At 53.5% G+C, this 22,954-nt stretch overlaps 1 protein-coding gene across 1 annotated transcript; it reads left to right on the plus strand.

Annotated features, from left to right (window-relative positions):
* Positions 1-13,171: 13,171 nt before the first annotated feature.
* MIND_00903600 (uncharacterized protein) lies at positions 13,172-14,569 on the plus strand (the record flags this gene model as incomplete). The annotated part of the gene is made up of 3 exons (XM_037365678.1): positions 13,172-13,461; positions 13,509-14,082; positions 14,138-14,569. 3 exons carry the CDS (start codon positions 13,172-13,174, stop codon positions 14,567-14,569), a joined length of 1,296 nt encoding a protein of 431 aa, XP_037218920.1.
* Positions 14,570-22,954: the final 8,385 nt, after the last annotated feature.

Raw genomic sequence — 22,954 nt, forward strand, 5'->3', positions numbered from 1 at the left:
GCAGTGGGGAGGTCGGCCCGCAAAGGAGGAAATGAGTAGCTGGCGAGCAGCGGATATGCATCTTGCTGCAGCGTCGCTGCCTCCGAGACGGGGACGAGCACACAGTTGTTGAGGGTGACGGTGAGCAGCGGGGAAGGACGTCAGAGCGTCTCGGCAGCGCGCGAGTGGCGGCGGCCATAGAGAGAGTCGTGTGGTGGGCGGAAGGAAGCAGGATGCAAGCCACGCGGGTATTCCCCCACGTCTTAGCGCCTGTTGTATGGATATGTCGGAAGACAGAAGACCAGTGTACTTAGTATATGACGCACCGTCCTCGCGTTCAGTCGGGCATGGTACGCGTTCGCGCGTGTGAGGAACACGACAGACTCGGAGCTGCCACGAGCGGCGCCAAGTTGAAGCCGCTGAACGGCAGGGGGTGAGAGAGAGAGCCTGCGATGTTTGCTGTTATGCAGGCAAAGACGTCGCACGGCAGACAGGACCAGCGCAGGCAGTCGCACATGGTGGCCGGGAAGAAGAGCCGTTTGACGTGGCAGCACGCACGTGAGATCGGCGCTGGTCCGTGCGCCGCACGTCAATCACGGCCGACTTGCTTCTTTTCGCCCACCTCCCCCTTCTTTTTCGCCTGCTCGTTCGCGCTCAACGAGGGTGCTCCGGCCAGCGCAGAGCTTGTACAAGGTGTAGGTAACAACGCATAGGAGGTCGGGTGTATAGGCGAGGGTTTTGAGACGAGAGGGACGAGAGCCAGAGCTGAGAGTATGGCGTGGACAGTTGTGGGCAAGAGGTGCGCTGCTTACTGCTAGTCCTGACCTGACTTTGACTGTGCTTGTTACAGGCGGCGGCGGTGGCTGCACCACGAAAAAGAAGAGCGTCTTGCTGTATGGGGCCCGACGCGCAGCTTATCGTGACTCATGAGGTGCGTCGTATTCGTCATTTTCCACAATGCGAATCCAGTCGTCTGCTAGGGCGCTGCTTGCTACAGCTGAGGAGTGAAGAAGTCGTCTTCAGTCTCGGTGCCGGGTGCGTGCGTGGCCCGCTCGCCTTCATTTGCGCTGACGCCTGCTAACGAGTATCCCTATCGTCATATAGCATACCTCGCTCAGCCTTTTGCAATACACAAATGTCTAATCCGCAGCCCAAATAAATTTCCACTTGCCGTCTTCCTGTCGCTGCTCCACTCTGACCACACTTCACCTCCGCCACACTCCTAAGTGTCACGTCCCTATCTCGCCTCGGCACGTCTACCGCAACCCGCATATGCCCAGCGGTGGCCCTGGCAGTAATCTGACCTCGAATCAACCTCTCGGGCAGCGCGTTCGACTCGCTGGCACGCAACGGCTTTCTGCGACATTATCCCTTTCCTTTTTGTTTCTTTCACTAGGAACATGCTGTGAGTCTGTGACGCGGTGCGCCGATTGGATGATGACTATTTTTGCCGCAATTCTGCTCATGCATTGGTGACTCCGAGTCTCCCTCACTTCCACCGTATACAGGTGTATTTTACCTCGAGCGACGCGGAAGTGCGCCGGCCGAAGTAGATGTTTGGCGCCCTTTCGGCTTCAACATGCTGCTCAAGCTTGACGAGCAGGGAGCCAAAGCGGCGCGAACAGGCCTCCGACTCGGAGTCGGGGCTGGGTTTGGCGTTGGCGTCGGCAATAGCAGTGGCCATTGGCGTCATTGAAGGCGCATGTTTGTCCCTCTTTGTGCTGGGAAGAAATGAATGGCTTGAGCCTTGTAAGTTGTTGTGTTGCGCCACCTTTCCCCACGTCTTTTGTGCTTTTTGCTAAACGTCCGCGTCTAGTTCAGCATCGAAATATAAGCTAGCAATGATATCATGCTATCTAACTTGTCGAATATTGTGGTGGCTCCTCCGCCTCCGTGTTTTCTACCCCATTTACCCTTCTCAGCTGTGACTCCACGAGCGCTACTCGTTCCGCCATCGCGAGCATCTGCTGCACCAGGACAGTGTTCGCAACCTCAACGGCTAGCACTGGCGCGGGCTCATTCACCTCTCTGTGACGTAGAACGCCGGCGAATCGCTGCCTTGTCGCTGACAGCTAGGGTGTCCTTCGACTTGTCAGGTCACGGTGTCCTTTAATTGGAACAAGGTCGGCCCGGAGAGGACACGACCTGTGACCACGCATGGCGCACAAACCCCGCTGACCTCCCACGCTACGCAGCGCTTCACACGCTAACACTTCTTGCTCCCAACCATGACTACCCAGCACACAGAAGAGGATACGCTGGATGGGCCACGTGTATTCTTTATGGATACAGCACCACCAGAGATGAAGTGGCTCGCGAAGCAGTTGCAGAGCAAGCGGAAGGATGTTCGGGCCGGCCGGGCGACAATTGATTCGAAGTGCGCACTGTGTCTGCAGGCTCCAGAGGGCGGTGAGGGAAAGCTTAGACGGTGTGGTAGGGTCCGTCATTGCTCATCAACCTGCCTCATATGGTGCTTATCCACTTGCAGTGTGGTGTTGCACAATACTGCTCAAAGAAGGTGTTCACTGATCTCAATTCCCTTGCAACACACTGATTTATTATCATCAGTGTCAGAAGGAAGACTGGTGCGTGCAAATCATTCTTCCCTGTGAGGAAATGATGATGATATATTCAATCTGCAGGCCACGGCACAAGACAGGCTGTCAGGAAGACAACTCCAAGCAATCTCTCTCCAGAATCACAACAACGTTCCATGCTGCAGATCTCATTTCTGCACAGCTGCAGTATGCTGTTATTGCTGCCTTTAATATGCTCTCCCTCTCTTCTGAGCAGCTCCATGACGGGCTCTTTGTGGTCAATGTCCACCTTGCCATGGAGCCTGCCAAGACAGTCGACTTGTTTGCTCTGAACATAGCCCTAGCAGAAGAAGAGCTTGGAATCAAGACCGTCCCAGAGTCGCTGTACAAAGTGCCCTCTGTGCCACAAGTCCACCATCTTGCCCCGCTCATGCCGGATCAGCATCCAACAACGTTACGCACTATGTGGGAAGATGCACGTGCCCAACTGGACCGTGATGGGATGCATGCCACCCCACTCGCTGTGTGTATTTATGCCAAGTCACACTCATTAGGAATGCTCAACATGGTGTCACTCCCCATCCACCCCTTTCACCTTGCCTACATGCGCACAGGCCCTATTATCCATTCCCGTGTCAACGGACAAGCATCTGAACGCCCGTATACTGTTGAGTCCTTAATTGAGTATGTATGTGCCTTTATGAGATTGTTCTGCTAATCTACCACAGCGTGATCAACAATCATATCAAGCATGATGAGAAGAATCAGTTGCATCTGCGCACACTCCTGTCACAGCGTGACATCCAGGTTATCAAGGACTGTGCGGCCCGAAAGGGCGCCACTGCAGATGCACTTGACCCTGCACATCCCGCCTATGCCGCAGCACTCTTGCACCACCGGTACAACCGCGAGCATGCACCAAAGTTGTTTGTTGTGCCACAGGCTCAGTAGAATTTGGAGCATCTCCTTCTCCTACTTGATATCACTCCAGATGTATTGTATACTGAATGAAAGCCTGTCAAGGATATCAAAAATAAGTACTTGCTTTGAAAAGAGTCTATGTAGTATGTAGCATTTAAGAAGTTACTTATTGGGGAGAGGTACACTCACCCTTTCCAACTGATTTGTCTCAATGTGGGTAACTTGAAATGCCTGATGCATTGATTGCGCTGGCAGCGACTGTGGTACGCTCACTCAAGATTTTTTTACGACTGCTTATCTGATCTAATAGATTCACTGTGCTCTTGACGAGTGGCAGACGGGAGAGCGACAAGCAATCAAGCTCACCGAAAATGTATACGAAGATATCTATAAGAAACACCGCTCGACTCTTCAACAGTTGAAGGCCAGTGCTCCAAATGCCTACTCGAGGTTAAGACGAGCGATCTATGATTCAACCACGTGAGTCTTGTCCTCGGGCCATGCCAGGCTGCTAACATATACTGTAGTATTTCAATCAATTCTGCAGCCCTGTGACCTGTGACACATGTGGCAGAAATGTGCAATTCAGCCAAGGGCAAAATTTGGTGTGACCTCCTGCCTTATATGGAAGTTCTGCGTGCCGGAGGCGCGGAAAAATTTGGAAATTACCATTTTGGGATAGTTTCGGACCAAACATATCTGCTGTGACCTGTGACAGGCAGAAAAATTTCGGCCAAAAATCTCAATGTGACTGTGACATGATTAATTGATCGAAATACTACAGTACCTAGTGCGTCAGCAGATGGTCAATCTAAGGGTACAACGGGACCTAGCCGTCTTCTGCAGATTATAGAGCTGCCGGACTCTGATTAGTTACACTTGTCTTCTGAGTCTATATAAAATGTGAACTGGGAAAAAGGAATTTAGAGAACAATATGAAAGTACTAGGAAATGGTGCAAAAATTGAGGAAAACTTTCTGGAAATTACTGAAAATTTCACGAAATTTCAAAATATTTTTGGGGGACTAAAGGAATCTCAGAAATCATAGAAATCGGAAAAATCAGATACTTATGATTTCACAAAATTTTGCAAAATTTTTTTAGAGGGAGGAATTTCCTGATGTAGAGGAATCACTGCTAGCCTGCGCTAAGCAACAACTCAATTTCACTGACAATTTATGCAATACAAGATGGAATACACTTGTTGTTCGCCATCGTCCACCACGCGACCATGCCGACAGAGGGCGACGGAAGAGCTGTGCGTCCTGTGATCCAGCGCTTACCTTGGTTAACTTTACTTATTCAATAATTCAACACACTTTTATAGCCTTGGACGGGTACCAGCCCGCCGCCGCATCCATACTCTCCACAGAAATAAGTACTAGCAAGAGCCTCATTCAAGTGCCAAACGGATACTTGCCTCACACGGTCCTTCAGCTTACTTCCACCCTAAGATCACCCCTCCAGTTAGCGAGGAGCCTGACGACAGAAGGGCAAGGACGCACCAGCAACCCACAACGTCTCCGCCTTGGTCTTGTTCACTCAAGAAAACGTCTTCTTTGGCCTGAAGGCACGCATGAGCGGGAAACATTGGACAGAAAGGCAATGACGCGCACCAAAACAAGACGTCGGCTCCTCGATCGAGGCCCCAAGGTCTGCCTCCACAATATTTCCCTGCAATAGCGCCAAGCGACCGTGGCCGCACAAGGACGTCGACGAGCGACAAACTCTCCCACCCACCCAAACTCGCACTGTGTGGCATCCTCGTGGGCTTGTCGCGATCGCGATCGCAAGCGAGCGGGAGTCGCAGCTAAGCTATCAGTGAGCAGAAGCCATACAGGGAGGCATAACGACGAACTTGTCTTGTCTCCGCTCTATGCACCTCCGCGTCCGCCACGGAAGCTGCTGGGCTGTGTGCTTAGTACTGCTTCTGCTTGCGTGTCGTCTGCGCTGAAAGCCTTCGACCTTGCAGGGGCATGCCTTGTGTCGTCCACCCGAGAGACGCAGAGCGTGCTGAGCTTGAGACGTCGCGGCGGGCGCGGAGCGGATGGTGGCCAAGAAGCGGCGTTTGATGGGGCAGCGCGCACGTGCGATCGGCGCTGGTCCGTGCGCCGCACGTCAATCACAGCCTGACTTGCTGCTTTTCGCCCACTTCCCCTCTCATATTGCTTGCGTGTTCGCGGCGATGCTGGACCGGGAGACACGGACGAGCTCGAGGATATGGCTGGAGGACATAGGGTTCGGAAGGATGAAGGCGTAGAGCGGTCGAGCGGCGAGACGGCGAGACGGCGAGACGGATAGAATCAGAACAAGTGTGTCGCGTCGCAGTCCCCCTGCCCAGAGATCGGCTGACTCGAGTCAAGCAACCTCACTGGGTTATCCCTGTCGGGGTCTATCAGCTAAGAACAACAGCGGTGGAGGTGCAAGTAACGCACCATTATGTGGCGATTCGGGCGAGTAGTGCCGGGCCGGCCCAACAAATAATCCTCCGTCCGGCGTCTACTGTTTGAAACAAGCGTTTTGCCAGTAGGTCAGGTCGGCATAGACAAAGGCGCCGAAGGGAATAGATCAACAGTGAGTGCTCCGGAGGGGGTGGCTAACGAGCAGGTCGAAGGTGTTCTCTCGGGCCGCGGTCTTCCCACTTGCTTCACAAACCCATCCGCCGTTTAGCCGTCCTCCTACGTTGGGGGCACAGCAGCCCAATGCGACTAAGCCAGTGAGCCCGCGCTGGATGCTAAGTAGGGCTTGGTTTGTAAAGATTTTGGGGGTTATCAAACGGTTTGATAAAAATAGCCTCTTAAACCCTGTTTATAAACCGGTTTTTAGGTTTTATAAACCAACTGAGCTGATATGACGGGAGAGATCAAAATTGCCTTTTTGGGAAATTTTGCAGCAAATTTTAGTGTTTTAATTTCATGATTTTAAGATTCATAGACAGTAGGGGTTGAAACAGCCAGGATATATCAACTATCACTTGTAAGTTGGCATAACATGGCTAAGTTATATATATATATCATATACAATTTATTTGAAGTTATCTTATCAGCAGATCTTGGATGCCCTGTTATGGATTCTTTATACCACTGAAAATTTATAATGATCTTGATAATAATTAAATCTATATGGTTAATATAGTATACACATCGGGGATTCGCGCAAAAACGGGGGCCCGAAGCAGGACTTATTTGTGGGAAAACCGGCGCCAAATGGGGTCAGCCAATTGGATTTAAATCAAGGCCACGGATTTCCGCGCACGTGACTCGGAAATTACCTTATTTGGTAATTTCCAAGTCACGTGCACCTAAATCAGGGCCGTAACAATCGGCCCCCATTATTTGGGCCTGTATCTGCCACAGATAAGTAGGCAATGGCACGGGTAAGGCTTACCCGCGCGGGTACACGGGTTTTACCCGCCGCGGGTATGGGTATACTGTAGTATTTCGATCAATTAATCATGTCACGGTCACATTGAGATTTTTGGCCGAAATTTTTCTGCCTGTCACAGGTCACAGCAGATATGTTTGGTCCCAAACCATCCCAAAATGGTAATTTCCAAATTTTTCCGCACCTTTGGTGCGCAGAACTTCCATATAAGGCAGGAGGTCACACCAAATTTTGCCCTTGGCTGAATTGCACATTTCTGCCACATGTGTCACAGGTCACAGGGCTGCAGAATTGATTGAAATAGTACAGTAGATTGGAATTTTTCAACCCGCCAACCCATGGGTGCATGACCCATGGGTAGATTAGATGAGGTAACTCATGTCAATATTGATTACCACATGCAATCAATCATTCCCTCTTGGTTCTTGCTCAAAGTGCAAGCACTGTGTAGGTGCCACAGCAGAAAAATTGAGTTAAACTAGCAAATATATTATCTAGGGTTTAGAATTGACACAACCCATGAGTAAACCCCATACCCATACCCATGACTACTCATACCCATACCCATGGGTATGGGTATGGGTATGGGTATGGTGGCTGTGCAGGTATGAGTATGAGTAAGGCTCTGGATACCCAGGGGTTTACTCACGCCATTGCCTACAAATAAGTCCAGCTTTGGGCCGCTTTTTTTCACCAAAACCCCGATGTGATAGTCACACAGCCAAGCTTCTAATACTAGTATTAATCATGATTAATATGACAATATCAGCCAAAAGTAGGTTCAGATCCTACTTGATAAGAGGCAATATATCATAATAGACCTATAAGGTATGATCAAACCTACTAGCAGTATATGGAAGCAATATTGGTGTCAAGTAAGTCTGGTTTGCTAGCTTTTTTCCTTTTGATGTGCTTACTAATATAAAACCATAAAACAGGGGGTTTCCAGCCAGGCTGTTTATAAACATGTAAAACAGGGGTGTTTATAAACCGGTTTACAAACACCCCTATATAAACCAAGCCCTAATGCTAAGAGCACGCGCAGGGGCGGGGCGAGCCAGCACGACGCCGAGCGGGTGACGGGAAGAGGAGAGAAGAAGCCGCTGACGTCAGAGATTGATGTCACACGCCGACACGTAAGCAGTCGCGGGTTGTCCGCTACCGCCATGTCGCGCGTGCGCGGAGCGGATTAAAGGGAGGCGCTGGATAGCGGGGCTTACGGAGGGTGGGACTGGGCTGGAACGGCGCTGTCGTGGCTGACAGAAGACCGCGCTGGGAAGACACAGGTGCGCCGTTATACTCAGTATTGCCAGTGTGGTCGGCTACTCACTCAGAACATAACTCAGACTCGTACATAGCTTGACGACACCTCTCCGGCGACCCTTGTGGCTCTCTTTCTCTGCGCTTTGCGTGTCTCCTGGGGATAAACGCCGGCGACTCGCCCGGCGACTCTGCTTGGGCGCCGCATCCCTAACGCCAGATTTGGCCACTGGTCAACGGCTCCTTGCTCTTTTCTCGACAACCTTCCCACGGCAACCGGGTCTCCTTGTCTCGTTAGAGCGCGATGTTGCGGATGGGAAGCTCGGTTCTCGATTGGGAAAGGCGCCGCCGCGAGGGTGCCAGCGGCAGGAAAGAGATCGTGTCGTATGTGGGTGAGTGTTTGCCGTTCTATCCCCAGTTTCATGGCTAATAACAAAACGTTGTAGCCTATAGGTTCACTGGGAGGCGAACCCCAAGCCCTCCGCCGCCGCCGAACTCGCCTCTTCGTCCTCGATCAACACCGCATGTTGTCAATGCCAGTGGCATCCGGGCGTGTTCCTCTCTTGAGGACGGCAATTACTGGAAGGTGCGCTATTGTCTGGGCCCATTCGTATACCAGCTAATGGTTGTCTTCAGATGCGGCGGGTGACGCTATCTGTATCGTCAGCCTCCGTCGGTGCTTGTACCGGAGGAATGCGTAATGCACGGCCGCGCACACGTCCCTGAGGGCGTCATTGTCCCTCCGGCTTCATTTTTCCGCGCTAAGGCGTATCTTCAGTTCGCAGCAGGCGTTGCAACCAGCGAGATCAGCGCGCCGAAGCCCGGGCTTCCGAATCCACCGCTCGCGCGAGCATTTGGGTCCACAGTCGACAGCATCAAATGCTGGTCGTGACGTTAGCGAGATCGTCCTAGTCGGCGCGCCTTGCCCTCTTGCGCCCGACGGCAATGACCCGGTGCCGTTAGCGACACTTGAGGAGGAGGAGTTTGCCGCTGCCGGGCAAGGCTGAGAGGAGAAGAGGTGAGCCAGCGCTGTTAACCTGGTCTACCAGCTGACAAGTTGCGATAAGCGGTTGAAAATCTGGGACAGCTCTGTCTCTTCAGGCCGCGCCCCCAGCTATCTGTGCTGCACGCCAGCGAGCAGCTTGTCCTCTCGGCATACTGTTCCTTCGTTTCCGCCCCACTCGTCGGCGCTGTTGTGAATCTAGCCAGCAATGCGGGCTATCTTGGACTACGCGCTGGGGATGCCAGTGTCTCCGAAGGTGCCGAGTTTGGGTTTCCAGATCTACGGGTATGGCCACGATCCACGATTGCAACGACGATGGCTAGGTCGCGCGTCGTGCTCGCAGGGCTGTCGACTATCAGGTGTACTTGCGGTTAGCAAGTGGGGAGTGGATGCCGAGGTGCGTTAGCGTCGTTTGGTCGTTCTTCCGATAACTCAGACCCCTGTACAGTGCGACATACTTCTGGGATTGACCCCCCGCCGGAGGTCTTGCCCCAACGACAACCTCGGCTGCTGGGAACCGCACCCGATTGTGCTCGCTCGCACCGCGCGGGTCTGGGGCCGCCGACTGCCCGATGCTCTTCCTCGTTGGCGTCTCCGGCCCGAGACGGTGATCCAGACGATGCAAGGAGTATATACCTGCGTCTTTTCCGTTCTCCCCACACCAACGGGCAGGCGACTGGAGGGCGGCGACGATGTGGAAGACGTGTGCTGAGCCGAACTGGGAAGGAGCAAAAGAGAGAGAACTGGTGCGTCATCGGTGGCGCTCGCGCGACGGAAATCTGACCATTCCATTAAGTGATGAAGGGCGCCGCGTTGCCGACGCGCTCTGCGACGGTCGTCCCTGTGCGGAGGCCGCGACGAGAGATATAAAATGTGTTTCGAATCCGGAGGAGGAGGAGGAACCGCCGCGACGGAACTCGTGCCAACCCGCTTCAGCATTCGTCAAGTACCGCGCTGGATGCGCTAACCGACTCGGCAGTACCAGCTTGACTCGAGTCCATTGCGCGATCCTGAGCATCCCTTTACCATGGAAGAAAAAGTGGTTGCATAGGGAACGGAGCTCGAGGCGCGCACCCGACACAGGTGCGTAAACCAGGCAAGGCTGGCAAGCAATGGTACTGCTCCCATTGCCACACAGCCTAGAGGCCTCAAACGATGGGAGCACTGCGGTGCGCAGCACTAGCACGACTGAGCTGCTTACACATCTCAGCTGGACTGTGAGGCCCGCGCCGGATGTCGCAGATAGCACATAGCCATCCTGGTATGTCGTGCGCGCAACAACTGTGAATTCAACTTTACTGTTTTTCAGTTGTATTTGCAGGCGACTGGATGGCTCTGAACATACCAGGCTGCAGCGAGTCTAACTGTCCAAGGAATCAGTGACGAATGTGTGCAGTCGGAGCTCTGATGGCGGCGCTTGTTCGGATCACATCAGCCCAACCGGAGTCATAACGACGAGCTCGGTCCTGTACGCTGTGGCAAGCACGACACTGCCAGTGAGGCATTGCCAGTGGTATAAAACGATGTAGCTCTCCTCAGCAAAGACCAACACTGGATGTTCCCGCCATTGCAAGATGTCGGCGAGCTGTATCCAGGCGTGATAGTCTGGTGCAACCCGCGCAGCCGCGAGGTCGAGCGTGCGGCGTTGAGGGTCGGCGAGGTATATGATGCACGGAGGACACGGGAGCTAAAGCCTTGCCTAGTGGTGGATGTCGACTACGCGGCGTGCACGATTGCGGTTGCGCGGCTCATTGCAAGCCCAGTACGTGCTCTCTCTCGCCCGCCAAAATGATGCTGCTGATGTGATTCTAGCCCGCAGATACTCGCAAGTGGAGTCGGATTGATGGCGCGCCAAGCATCGCGTGGGTCGTGCCGGATGCGTGGATATGGGTTGGGAAGCCGCCGCGCATCCCGATCGTGCTAAACAGCACCAGGATAATGCATCGTAGGTGCTGTTGGTTGCTACTGCTATGTGTGTTCTCATAAATGACGTCAGGACATAGCAATGAGATGTACAACACACCGCCACTTTCTACCGCCAACCTGTCGGCATACCGAGCTCGCCGCCGCTTGTATTGTGGGACGTCCACAGAAGACGTGGGGCCGGTCACGGCGCAGAATGAGCAGCTCTTTGCTCGCCTGGCGCCACGGGCGGTAGTCGTACCGATGGGATTCACAGAGCAGAATCCAAGGTATCCCGGTTGGTGGCGGAACCCGGAGACAGGCTGGTTTTGGAGTGCAGTCGAAGGATTGAGGCCGCCGCTGCGGTAGTTGATAGTTGTCACCTAGACTTTTAGTTAACATCCTATTGTAATTAGCTACCGATCTAATGATGAATAATTTAATCATTTCTTACGAGTTCCGACGCTGACAAGGCCGTTGTGGTGCTGGGGATTTGGGTAATTGTTGCCTAGCTTGCGAACAGTACGAAAGTCGCGGGTAAGTGCGGAGTCTGTTGAGCACAGTAAAAAGTTAGGGCAAGTGAGAGAGGATATGGAATGGACCTACAACGCCGGGGGGGCACTCGGAATCAGGTGAAACAGACCAACGTTCATGACGGTGAATGGTCTGCAACAGGAAGAGTGGAGCTGGGAGCCGCGGCAAAGCTATGAAGCATAGTCGTGTGGGAATGAAGGACGGAAGAACGCCGTCTCGTCTGGGTGGCCCGACGGCCAGACTATAAGGTCCGTCGTCCTCAATCATCGTCCCCAGAGCAAGGCCGACACGACTCTAGCCCTCTGCCGCTCGATGTCCTTTGGCCTGCGTTGCGGCCAGGTGGATTGCGCTGGCTGTAACGGCTGGTGGTGGGCTTGAGCTGACTCCAAGCTAGCCGCCGATGTCCCCGACGAGTATGGGGATAGCGCGCTCCGGGATAGCAGCTGGTTCTGCGCACCACCCCCGCGGAGTGCCAGAGAGCCGTTAGAAAAAGAGAGCCCAACACTCGCTTCATGGACAATTACAGTCTTGAAATGTGTCGTAGTTTCTGGAGAGACTGCATGCCCGTGATTATGGGGCTGAAGTAAGGGTGGGAGCCTCTTGGGAGCATTATTTGTCGAGTCAGCGGCACAGCGCGCTGTCGAGACCCTCCAGTGATGTATGAAATAGGTACTTGTCGACACCGTAAATCCTCAGGAAAATACAAGGCAAGTAAACCACGCACTGAAATCAACATACCAGCTTGCCTCCATGGGCACCGCGACCCGCGCCAAGCGCGCGCGGCTTGTTCTCAAGTTCGCTGTTGACAGCTGGTTCTGGCCAATTTTTTACTCCGCACAATCTTCTAGCGAATCAGTCTGGCTCGTGGATAAAGGCAAGGCCATCGGCTCACCTAAGACTCATGCCCACTCGCTTGAGCATTTGTGAAGTACCGCGCGGAATGCCCGTGCTGCGTTCGGCGTCGTCGTGGAGCGGAGTCAAGGAGCGTGAGACCGCTGATCGGCATCCGGATCGACGTCACCGTGTGACCGATTGATGTCAATCCTTCTTCTGCGCCACGACCTCGACCGACGGGTGGTGAGTGTACTCGCGCTCGGGTCCGCCATCTTCCGGCGTCGGACTATCAATACACTAGGCCACATCATCAACGTGTACCCCGGCTCAACGCGTTGTCTGCGGCAACGGCCCAAGCAACTCGGTGCCCCTTCAAGCATGAATTGGCGCGCGATCCTGTCTCTCTAGACAGACCCGGCGTCGCATGACTCCGCTAACGCACGATCGGGTGTATGTGTAGGGTGGGCTATCTGAAGCGTCCGAACTGGCGGGATGGAGCTTCGTGATCGATAGCCAAGGTGTGTTTTAACTCTCTTCCTCCCTATGACTGCTCGCTGCTCATTTACCTTCCGCGGTCGCGGTGCACCACACACACCTACTAGAAACCGCCAACTCCCCGCAGCAAGTCGTTTAACTTGGGGTCTGGGCCTTCCTGCTGCGTCTCCGACACCGGGCGATCGACTTCTGCGCCTGCCCCTCCGCGGACCAAGCGCCATTCAAAGCGCGCGGGCCATCCTATCCCACGCGGCGGTCCAACCGTGGACACGCACCGTATAAAGGCAAGCCGCTGCCCGTGCCAGGGGGAAGCAACTAATCCATGTCCGCCTCCCACTCCACCTTCGAGCGTTTGCCGCCCGAAATTCTCCACCTCATCGCAGAGGACACCGACAGTCATGACGACAACGCTCTCACGAGACACGGCTCTACCCTTGCCCTCATCAAGACGAGCCGCCGGTGCCACGATATCGGGGCCCCGATTCTCTACCGCACCATCGCGATTGATGCCTGTAAGGCATGCCGGTCCCGGATACTCGAGACCCTGGTCCACAATCGTCACTACGCTTCCTTGGTACGCCGCGTGGCATTCCGTCACTGTGACTTCTGGGGGTACGTGTGTTGTTTGCACTCTATAGCTTGCATTAAGTCCATTTCAGGATGCCCGGGGGCAGCGATGAGCGCAACGTGATGCTCGTCCTTCACGGCCTGCTCCGCGATGCCCTGGCGAACCTGACGCACCTCCAATCAATCAGTTCGCTATGCGGCACTGCGGAGTCGCTCCTCGTGCCCATGGCATTTCCCCACCTCCGCTCCCTCGCCCTTGGTGAATTCACACGCGACACACAGCTCTTCCTCGCAAAACACGCGCCGCAATTACGAATACTGGCCATATCATCCGCCCCGGGGTTTCCTTCCTCACTTGATCTTGCAGATCTGCGCATCTTCAAGGGGCCCGCGCCATGTCTTCTTGCTGCTGTCGTCTGTCCCGCAGCACCGCGACTGACACACCTCCAACTGAAACAACACGCCAACGAAGCCCCGGCCTCGTCGGTTTTTGCCAGTCTAGGCATCACCATGCCCACGCTGCGCCTGCTGGAGATCTGGTCGTGGGGGACATCCTGGGACATGCCGCTCATGGAGAGTATCGCCCGCGTCGCGCCAAACCTGGTCTCCCTGATGCTGTCCGTCGAAGCGTACTGGGCGGGGAGCGGAATGGCGGAGACTCGTGACGTGCGTGCAAGCGTTTTCCGTCCCCCCCGCACTCCACTGATTCCGTGACTCCTAGCGCTTCATTGCCACGATCAACAGCGCACTCCCGCGACTGCCACAACTCTTCCATCTCGAGTTCTCGCAGCCGTTGTATGCCAGTTACAACGACGCTGAAGACGCGCAGGCGCAACAGTATATCGAGCAGTTGGACTGCGAAGCGGCGTGGGTAAGACAGTGGGGCAGCGCGTCTCCCGTGCTGGGTGTATGCACACTTCCAGCCACGCGCTGGTGGCGGCTGTCGCACGAGCTATGGGCGCCGGTGGTCATCACCAAGGGCTATCAGGATCTGATGGATCACGAGGGGCTGGGAGACTTGTCCACCTGGACGCGGCGCAGGACGGCCGCACAGGCCGAGGGAGGTCGCGGCCGCGGGCTTGCATCGACGGGCGGAGATCCGGGCCGGTGCATCGCGATTTGCGCGCCGGCTGGCGGAGTTCGTAGCGCTTAAAGAGGACGTTTACCAGGAATTTGAGGTGCAGTTGGATGTGTAGCTTGTCATGAAATGAAATATGTTATGAGGACTTTGGCCCGGTGAAGGGACAGCTTCCGAGGGTGGGGGAGCGGCGGGTTCCGACGTGTGCCATTGGACGCGGGCCGCTCATCGCACGCGCGCGCGTCCGACGTGCGCCTGCAGTGTCCACGCTGCGGCGGAGGACGAACGGTACGCAGGCATGTTCGACCGCGTTCGCATGTCCCAGCTGCCACACTTCTAGGTTCTCGGTAGGGAGAGGGGCAAAGCGCGTGACTTGATAGTGGGGAAGGACAGGCATGCGAGGGAGAAGCTTGACGCCGTCTTGTGAATGCGATTCATGTCGAGGTCGAGCGAACGACTGGAGATGTTAGGGTTAAACCCATCTCCATGTTTCTCAGTGTTCAGACCGCATGCGATCGCTGATACGAGGGTGCAGTACAAAGGGCATTGGAAGAAGAGCCCATTCAGGAGGGATGATGCAGCAGAGACGACGGAAGGAAAGGAATCTAATCAGCGCCAGATTGAGGGCGCGCACGTGCGCACGTCAGGCGCGTATTCGTCTCGTCTCCCCTCCTCTGCCACCAGCGCGCGCGCCGTTCATGTCGCAGGTTCGGCTCTGCCAGGTCCTACGGGTGCCACAAACTTCCGCCGGGCCGGGCCGGGACACGTGCGCGTGCGCGTGATTGAACGCCAGCGGAAGACGATGAATGAGCCGCACCTGTTCGCCCTGCCCTCCCCACCCTCGCCATGCAGATTCCCAGCGGCGCATTAACGACGGCAGCGGCAAGCCCTCGTCCAGCGTCGTCCATGCGTTGTGTGGGGAATACCTGTCTGCGGGCGAGCGGTCAGGCGGGGCGGACGAGGTGCACGTCTGACCCTACCACCGCCTACAGAGAGGGCAGGGCGCCGGCGTGGAAAGACGGCCAGCGCTTTCCCGGGTACAGGGCGCCTTCAAGTTTCCTCCTCAAGCATCGCTGAAATTGAAGCACAAGCCGCTCCTGAACAGCCCTAGCAATGCGAAGCCCGTGCTTCGTCGCGCCGTTATATCCGAAGGGTTTAGTCGACGCCCGTCAGTTGCCCGTTGTTGCGGCGAGGACGGGAAAGACGCGGGTATACTGGTACTGCCTGCGTCATCTGGAAGACCGTTGCGGGTATCGCGCTCCAACAACACAAGGAGGCCGGGGTGCCGCGCAAGATTGTGGAGAAAAGAGCGAGGACCCTGAGCTTCTTGAGATACGGGCGCCGCAGTTGAAGTTGCCCAGTCGCCCGCGCTAGCGCTAAGGATGCAGCGCCCAAGCAGAGTCTCAGTGCGAGTTGTCAATCCCAGGAGATCCGAGACACACCGGCGCGGTGGAAAGACAAGCAAGGGCGATACGTCGCGCCAACGCCCTTCTAGATTGTGCGCCGAGATTCCCTTCTGCAGTGTCATACCGCGCTCCAACAAGACAAGGAGGCCGGGTTGCCGCCCAAGCAAAGAGCGAGGAGCCTTGGCTTCTCGAGATACAGGCGGCGCAGTTCAAGTTGCCCAGTCGCCCGCGCTAGCCCTAAGAATGTGCCACCCGTGCGCAAAATCTTTGTGCGCGTCGTTTACTTCCAGAATACACACAGCAGCGGCTTGAAGGCGGCGGCAGAAAGACGAGCGAAAGCGAAAATTCCGCGGGTGTTGCCAGAGAGATTCGTCACAGGCTTGACAAGTCTGAGTTGCGAGTGAGGAAAAGACTACACGCAGGAGCATAACAGCGCACCTGTGTCTTCCCAGCGCTATCCCTCATTGCATTTACCACTCGTTTGAACTTTGCGTCGACCACGACAGCGCCGTCCCAGCCCAGCCCAGCCACTCGTCCCACTCATCCCATGCTCCTGAATCCCCCAAGGCATCCGGCGGCTCCGTTTCCGAGCTCGAATCCAGTTTCCACTCGCGCGACATGGCGGGAGCGGACAACCCGCGTCTGCTTACGTGTCGCCGGCGCGTGGTGCCGTGACATCCATCTATGACGTCAGCACCTTCTTTCCTCCTCTTCCCGTCACCCGGCCTACCGTATCCCGCCCCTGCGCGCGTCTCAGCCGCCAGCGCAGCCTCACTGTCCCCCCGCCATAGGTGGAGGACGAAATGGTGGATGGTTGCCGAAGGAAGGGAAACCGAGAGAAGGCGCGGCAGCGCTGCATACGGTGCGTCCCTCGCTATGAGCGTGCGCTCTTCTTTGCCGACGGCTTCTTCCAGGCTGTCGCAACTTCGTCAGTACCATCTACCCGTTTGCCACGATCACTCCGCGCGAGCTTCGCCGCCGCTGCGGCACCCTCGTCGTGAGCTGCTATCTCCTCGACCCTCTCGCTACTCATGCGCTACCCGCGGGCACTCGCAATCCCGTATGTGTTGTTTCCTTGAACCAAACAGTAGACGGAGAATTGAACGCCAAATCATTCTTTGTTAATGGTGCCGCGTGAGTTACTTGCACCTGCACCACGCTCTTCTTAGCTGACGGACTCCGGCAGGGTTAACCCACTGAGGTCAAGAAACTCGTGTCAGTCTGTCTCTGGGGTGGAGGACTGTGACGCGACGCACCTATTCCATCCGCCTCGTCCCCTCGACCACGGTCTCACGCCCGCTCTACCCATCCATCCTCCCAACACACGGCCTCCGGCCTTATGAGCAAGCAGGATGAGAGGGGAAGTGGGCGGAAAGAAGCTGCGCTGTGATTGACGGGCGGCGCACGGACCAGCGCGGATCGCACGTGCGCGCTGCCACATCAAACGCAGGCTTCTTGTGCACCATCCGCTACGCGCCGCCGCGACGAACCGCCTCTGCCGCTCCGCGTCTCTTGGCTGGACGAGACGCATCGTATACTTGGCCAAGCACGCAGCCCTCCGCGTAAACGAGCAGCTATCCGTGGCGGACGTGGAGCTGCATAGAGCGGAGACAAGACTGGTTCGTCGTCATACTTCTGTGTATGGTCTTCTCCTCATGCTTCGTCAGCACGATGCCCACCCGCTTACAATTCCGGCGAGTTGTTGTTTTCGCTTATATCGCGGCAAGACAACAGGAAGACGACGCACAGGAAGACTCTATGAGTTCCGTAGGGGAACGAGTATCTCGAGAAGTTGTCGCTGTCTCGCAGACGAGTTCAGGCATGTGCTGTTGGAGGCGATTGTGGCGGAGGTGGAGCTCAGCGCCTCGATTGAGGCCCGAGGGAGCCGACGTCTTGTTTTGGTGCGCGTCATTGCCTTTCTGTTCCAGGTTTCCCAGCTCAAGCGTGCCTTCAGGCCAAGAAGACGTTGTCTTAACTCTCCAAGACCCAGGCGGCGGTGGCGGCAACGGTCGTGTGTGTGGGTTGTTCTGGTGCGTTCTCGCCCTCTTGTCCTCAGTCTCCTCGCTAACTGGAGGCGTGTCCTCAGGACAAAACATGTTTCAACCTGCGGTATCGCTTGTGCAGAAGCTGGATGGCGCGACCCGCCCACGCAAAGATTGCTCCGCCCATTGGCTTTGATACTCTCCCTCGATAGTGCCGAAGGAGGGGGAGCTGGCGGTAATTTGCATGTGCAGCCGGGCTATCATTGGTGCATCCTGTGATTCAGCGCCAGTTTTGCCTGGGTTGACTTCATGTACAGTCATATTCAACACACCGTTATAGTCTTGGACGTGTACTTAACTTGCCGCCGTATCCATATATGTGCATACTCACCGCGGCAAGTCAGACGTGGCGCGCACGGACCATACTGTCACGCACGTGCCACGTCATTCGGGAAAAACGCGTGTATGACGCGACCATCACTCCTTGCTTCTGACCACCATGGACGACGTGCCAGACGAGCTTGTCGACCTCATAGCGCGATCTTCCCCACCAGCCGATACTGCTTCTCTATGTCTTGTCAACAAGCGTCTCGCCGCCATCTGTCGCCGGTCCTTGTACCACACCACCACCATTGACAGCTCCAACGCTGCACGGACGATTTCCCTCATAAAGACGCTCGCTGAGGCGCCTCGGTGCGTAAGATCTGTGCGGCGCCTCGACATGTCAGTCGTTCATCTTAAGCTTCTGCGCTGCCAGTGCTTTCAAGTATAATACTAACCGTGAACAGTATCAAATTGGATATAGAAGCGCTCGGAAAACACGACTCCTTTGGCGCTGACGAGCTGACTTTGCTCATCTGGAATGCGTTGAGGAACGCTGAATGGGTGGAGACCTTGTTTATCCGTGGCGCCCAATCTCACGGCCCGGGACACATCAAGATGTGTGTACTTGTTTTCCTCTATCAGGTTCCCTCGTCTCCGATCTTGCACCATTCCATACTACCCAGACGTGACCCTGGAATTCCTCCAATGTCATCAGGCAACACTCCAGGTGCTCACCATTTCCGAGTCTATCGCAGCACAGGCTTTGTTTGCAAATGCCGATACTAGTACTAAAGACTGGGACTCCGAGTCAGCGACGATACCACCAGTCACGTTACCCCACCTCACGAGCTTCGCTGGGCCATCGGAACTAGCTGAACGCTGGCTGCTGCATTCCTCCATCGAGCGTCTCGTCCTTACTTGCTTCTCTGGCCCCGATGGAGCGAGAGATGTTTTGCGCGTAATCAACACCGCGGCCCTCACATCATGCGCCTTTTTTGTCCGTGACGGATGGGACACTGCTAGTGCGCCATTTGCCGCAGTCGTTGCCTATGCGCCATTTGTTACCATGCTCACTCTACTTGCTGGTAATACTGTCGATCGTGGTGATGTAGACGCGTACGAGGTAATTTACTGCCCTCTCCGCAAGCCTGAGCGGAGATAGCTAAACAGTCGCAGGCCTTTCTGGCGTCCATCGATGTCTTCCTTGCAAAACTGACCTACTTGAAAATACTGCAGCTACCGACGAGCCGGCGCAGTCCAGATTCGAATTCAAACGGAGACCACTTTGCGGAGATTCAATTTGCAGCTCTAGAGATCACCCATCTCCGGCGCTGGGCCGCATGCTGCCCGACGCTCATCGATGTCACGCTCACCAAGCACACCGGATTTGGTAAAATATCCCTTGAAGTAGAAACTGTGCTAGATTCTGGTAGAATCTAGAACCAAATCAACCTATGGAGATTTGCCCAAAATATACATTTTTGAAACTGAGAATGATTTTAGTCAAATATATACTAGTTTTAGGCAGTCTGAGATGAAAACTATCTATGGGACTGAAACTATGCCTGAAATGGTTGATATCTGTGCACATATATTTGGTCATGATATCACGCATATCAAATGTGGCGAAACTGACAGTGAAACAAAGGATTTCACTGACAGTTTCAGCACAGATGATACAAAGGAAATCAGCAGTGGAGAAATGCACATAGATTCTCTTTGTTTCTATTTACATTTCTCCACTGCTGAAACTGTAGATTTACAGTACAATGAAATCATTGTTGAAATCTCAAATTTATTCATGCCAGAAATTGTGATTAAAACTGTCAGTATATACATTGGAGAAATTGTAAGAGATATTGTATGTATATCAGTGACTTGAGGGTCAACCCTCAAGTTAACCCTCAAGTCAACCCCAAGGGTCTGATCTCCGGGTAGACCCTACAAGTTCAGTCTCCAGCTACATATTTAAATACATAATTAGCATGAATGGGATAACAACTTTGTAATGACTTTACACAAACTTTCTAATGACTTTACATAAACTTTCTAATAAATGTTACCAGATTGTAGGGACCCTTAATACATGTTACTATTCAGTTTAGACCTATGCTTCAAGGTCAATGGTTGAGTCAGAAAATGCAAATTACTGACCCAACCCTGAGTTTTCAAAACAGTGGTAGGGTCATATCTTAATGAGTTCTTATCCGTTCCTAACATGTTATATATGAGCAGGAAGGTATTCAATTGGCCTATAAACTGGTATTCAACATAAAGTTCATTGTATACAAAACCACAGACTTTATTACAAAATATATTTTGACTATTAGATTGTTAACCCAATTACTTGATGGTTTCTAGGCTGTTCATCAAAAGTTGGATATGGTCAGAAAGGTATTTCCAAATTCTACAAACTTGATTTCAACCCTGATATGGTTGATTACAAAACCACAGACTTTCACTACAAGTCAAGGTTTATTGAATTGACTTCAAAATCCAAAGTCAACCAAATGACTCCATATTGCACATAGTAGTAGAGCTTCATTGATTGAGTAAGTGTTCAGTTCAAACCTATTCAAAATTTATAATAGTTGACTCACAAAAGGTGAAATACTCCCAAAATATTAGCTTTGTTAGTTTAGGGCTAGCCTGGCTCAAATAGTATTAACACTATATTGTTGTGAATTTCCCCCTCCTGTTCACTGCTTACCACTTGTATGATAGAGCACAGGTACAGGTCTGGGTCTGTTTAACTTGACTCAGACCCTGACCCTGACCCTGACCTTGACCCTGACTGTCAGGGTTCAGGTCGGGCTATGCCAGGCTTCTCTTGAGAAACATGTGCCCAGAACAGAACAGATGAATTGTCGGGCCATAAGTATGGCGGGCGGGTTCAAGTCGAACCAAAAGGGCCCATTAAAGTCAGTGTTGGGTCTGACACATCTTTCTTGGTCACGTGCTTTCTATGTGTGCATTCCCCCTATTAGGGTGTCTGTTCCTATCATTACATACTGTGTGTTGCGGGCCTTCGGTGGCCTGATACCAGTGCTGGAGAGGACAGGCCTTACACTTTGAACTTGAATGCGCGTTCATAGGGTTGAGCACAGGTCCGGTGATGAGTGCGGAGTGGGGACAAAGCAAATGAGCCTCTAACTAACCAAACTAACAAAAACAACCAAAACTCCACTTGAGATAGAGAGAAAGTTGTATAATGTCGAGTAGGGAAAGTCACAAAACCCAAAATATCGTCGACTCCTTGTGCGAGAACAGACCCCTGTGAACAGAGCCTTGGCACAAATGTGTAAGGTTGTAGGGTTGATACGAGTTTCTTGCGAAAAACGTTGATTTGTTGTGCCCCAAAGCGTACTATCGACGAAACTCAGCAATAGAGAAGCGCCAATACGATGCCCGGAGAGTTTATACTCGTTGGATCAGGACTAACTGCCTTAAACCCTCTGAGTTGTCTCGAGTCAGGAACTAACTGCCTTAAACTCTCGACCAGCAACCGAAACCCAATAAACAGCAACCGGAACTCTCTTTTAAACGGCAACCGAAACCCTCAACCAATAATCCTTCGACGCGATGATACTATTTCGAAAGAGCTAGCAAGATAAATTGACGAGCTAGATCCCCAGATGCACCTAGTAGAGCGGGGCAATCCGTGAACCTGCCAAATACAAAACAGAGGTATAAATACTAAACAGAAATTGATAGAATCAGGGAAAATCTCGAGTAAGAAAAGTCGTCCATGTGCATAATTGTATAGGTATCGTTTCGCCATACGACCCGGAGTCGCAAAATCCAGGTCCAGATGACTGGTATCGCGTGTGTTGGAGTCAATGACCTGTGTAAATCTTCCGTGTTCGCGACCATCTAATTTTGCTTGTGAAGAATCCCTCGATCTTGAGTAGGATAAGTGGATAGCTCTGCTTCCCAGCTTTCGATTGACACCCATAACTCGTATCTTGTGCGTATGGCCTCAGCGGTAGTTGTCCCAACTCTCCTGGCGCATTTCCAATGTTCAGATGATCAGTTCCTCGACAGTGTTTTAGAGTCGCCGTTGATCACAGGTCCAGGCCCCAATCAATTGAGTAGGTTTTTCACCGTTTAACCGTCCCTTGGCACTCCCGATCCTCCAGCATGATCCGAAACCACGTTCCAATGATGTCAGTCGTCGATACCAACAGAGATAGGGGTGGCCCTAGTCTAGGAGTTGTCGATTTCGAGTCTCCACTGAGCGCCAAACCGAATATGCCTTTTAGAATACACTCCCTTTGGGTATTTTGCATAGAATTGGATGGATTCTAGCGAGAAGCGGGCTCTGCGAACTTTTCCTAGTCAAGACTTTGGAATCACTATGAGCGATTTGATAGGATTTGACTGGATTTTGATATGTTCTTGTGCAGGTAACTCCCTAGTTGACCATTCGGGACTCATGTCAACTCTGAGACGTGCGCTGAGCAACAAAATCGACAAAAATAGTCGTTTCCTGGTCTGTCCCAGACTGCGGCTTATCACCGGGTCTCAGAAGGCTGACCCTGACCCTGAGTTGTGAAGTTTTATCATTTCCGCTGTCACCCGGAAAAGGAATATCTCAGACGGTGATCGCCGGCGATCGGCCGGATGTCCGGGGGTCACAATTGGGTCACTCATGTACCGAATTCCCAAGTCCTTGAAGTTGGGCAGGACAAGTCAGTTTCATATGCAGTAGGCAGACAATGTCAAGTACTATAATTAAGGCTTCTCAC

The sequence above is a fragment of the Mycena indigotica genome, assembly GCF_014461135.1.
Source record: "Mycena indigotica strain 171206Taipei chromosome Unknown Mind.scaff0007, whole genome shotgun sequence".
Lineage (NCBI taxonomy): Eukaryota > Fungi > Basidiomycota > Agaricomycetes > Agaricales > Mycenaceae > Mycena > Mycena indigotica.